At 61.0% G+C, this 2,037-nt stretch overlaps 1 protein-coding gene across 1 annotated transcript; it reads right to left on the bottom strand.

Moving 5' to 3' along the window:
- Nucleotides 1–113: 113 nt before the first annotated feature.
- SDF2L1 (stromal cell-derived factor 2-like 1) lies at nucleotides 114–2,037 on the bottom strand (the record flags this gene model as incomplete). The annotated part of the gene is made up of 3 exons (XM_011947332.1): nucleotides 114–526; nucleotides 1,337–1,533; nucleotides 1,881–2,037. Coding segments are annotated over 3 exons (636 nt in total), but the record flags the coding sequence as incomplete, so codon positions are not given.

The following is a 2,037-nucleotide window of genomic DNA, read 5'->3' as shown; positions in this document are numbered from 1 at the left end:
AAAGGGTTTGGACAGGTTCAGCAGTCACGCTGGGATGGAGACAGGTTTTGCACTGAGGAAGAGATGATCAACTGGGCCTGGGCTGGCATCCTCAGGTTCACAGTGAAACACAATCATAAACCAACATTCTTTAATCACAAAGGCACTTGAGGACCCCTACAAACCCAAAGTCTCTGCCAAGAGTGGCCCTGCAGACACCCCACCTGCCACCTTCCATCCACCCATCCATCCATCCATCCCACACTCAGAGTTCATCGTGACCTGCAGAGGGCTCCACACTAGGCTTGATGAAGATGCCTTCCATGGCCTTCCACGTATTGTGCGTGTTGGCACTGGGCATGCCGTGGACCTCATGCTGCCCACGGATGGGGCTTCCATACTGCTCACCCGTGACTGACAGGAACACAGAGGTGCCCACGTGCTGGAAGCGCACAGCAGCCTCACGCTCCCAGTGCTGTCCAGAGCAGCGCACTGTCCATAGGTCCAGGTCGTCACCCTCGCCGTCTTCCCCAAAGGCACTCACCTCCTATAGGTGCAGAGGGTGAGGGGACAGTGGTCACCACAGAAGGCGGTATTCGCACCTACACTGAGCCTAGGATCCTTCCCTGCCCTTCCCGGAGACTCAGCTCCCACAGCTGCAAAAGGTGACACCATGACCCGCCCGCGCAACCTCTGGCACCCCCTCCCCAGCATGGGCTCTTCAGACACATGCACACACCATTGCATCTGTCTGTGCAGAGACCACTGGTCCCCACAGAGCTAAGGCCTCCTCCTCCACATTCTCCCAGTCCTAACCCCTCTGACCTACCTTCAGCCCCTCAGGCTAACAGTCAAGCTGTCTATCTATCGTAAACATTTTCTTCCACCAACTCTCCAAGGGCACCCACTGTTCCATCCCAATCCCCTGAATTCCACTGACCTCCATGCATTGGCGCAATCTCTTCTGCTGGCCTGGGAAGTCCCACCCTTTGTGGCTTGGAGGACTCCTAATCATCCTTTCAGACCCAGCCTGAGTTCCTCCTCCCCAGTGGAGTTTCCTATTCCCCACCCTCAAGGCTGTGTGGATTCTCCTCCTGGGTCCCACTTGCCCGGAGAGGAAGAGCTATCCAGGAGGATCTCTTCGGATCTCTCTCCCATCGGTCTCCCTGCTGGGCAGGGAGCACCTGGGGGCAGGATCCTGGCGGAGTTACTCTGTGTCCCCCGAGGGGGTACGCAGTAACCATCTCTGAAGTGAAATTTCCATTTCACGAAGAAGCTGAGGCTCAGATTGGAACCCAGAATCTCTGGCCCCTGACACAGGCCAGGAATCTCTCTGGGGGCTCCGGGAGGGGCTCACCTGGTTGTTGGACAGCGGCGACGGGAAGTGGTGCGTGTGTAGGTTCTTGCCCGTAAGCACATGCGTGAGCCGCACCGCCTGCCCGCAGCGCACCGGGGACCCACGCGGGCACCCGCCTTCCGAACCGCCGCGGATCCGCCAGTAGCTATTGGCGTCGTCCGACGCCTCCACGCCGGTCACCGATTGCTGGCCGCTGCCTGAGGAGTGACACCCCACCCACCCAGGGTCTCCGTCAATCGCAGAACCCCGGACCCTCGCCCTGGGACCATAACATTTCCCAGGGGACCCCCAGGGGCTCACCCCCAGCCCCGGCCCCCGCCTGACACCCCCTTCAGTCTTTGGGCCTGCAGTTCCCCGACGACCGTCCCCACCCTCAATATCCTCGACACCCTCAAAGCCTTGCGCCCCTCGACCCCCCAACGACTCTAGAGCCTCCGCCGCCCGGCTTCGAGACGGCCCACAGACCCCCACGACCACCCTGTCTCCACACTCCCAACCCCAAGCCCCCGATCCCCGCGCTCTCCCAGTCGCAGATCACACGCACCGGATCCGTATTTGATGTCGTGTGAGTGCAGCCGCACCCGGTGGTGCGTATTGAGCAGCTTCAGCACCGACCCGCAGGTCACGAGCCCCGCGCCAGTCTTCGCGGCACCACCGCCCGGCACTAAGAGCGCCAGCAGCAGCCCCAACAGCACCGGCCC

This window comes from Colobus angolensis, unplaced genomic scaffold (assembly GCF_000951035.1).
Source record: "Colobus angolensis palliatus isolate OR3802 unplaced genomic scaffold, Cang.pa_1.0 Scaffold260, whole genome shotgun sequence".
In the NCBI taxonomy this organism is placed as follows: Eukaryota; Metazoa; Chordata; class Mammalia; order Primates; family Cercopithecidae; genus Colobus; species Colobus angolensis.
Note: the sequence above shows the minus strand (reverse complement) of the source record. Positions and strands in the feature narration are given on the sequence as shown.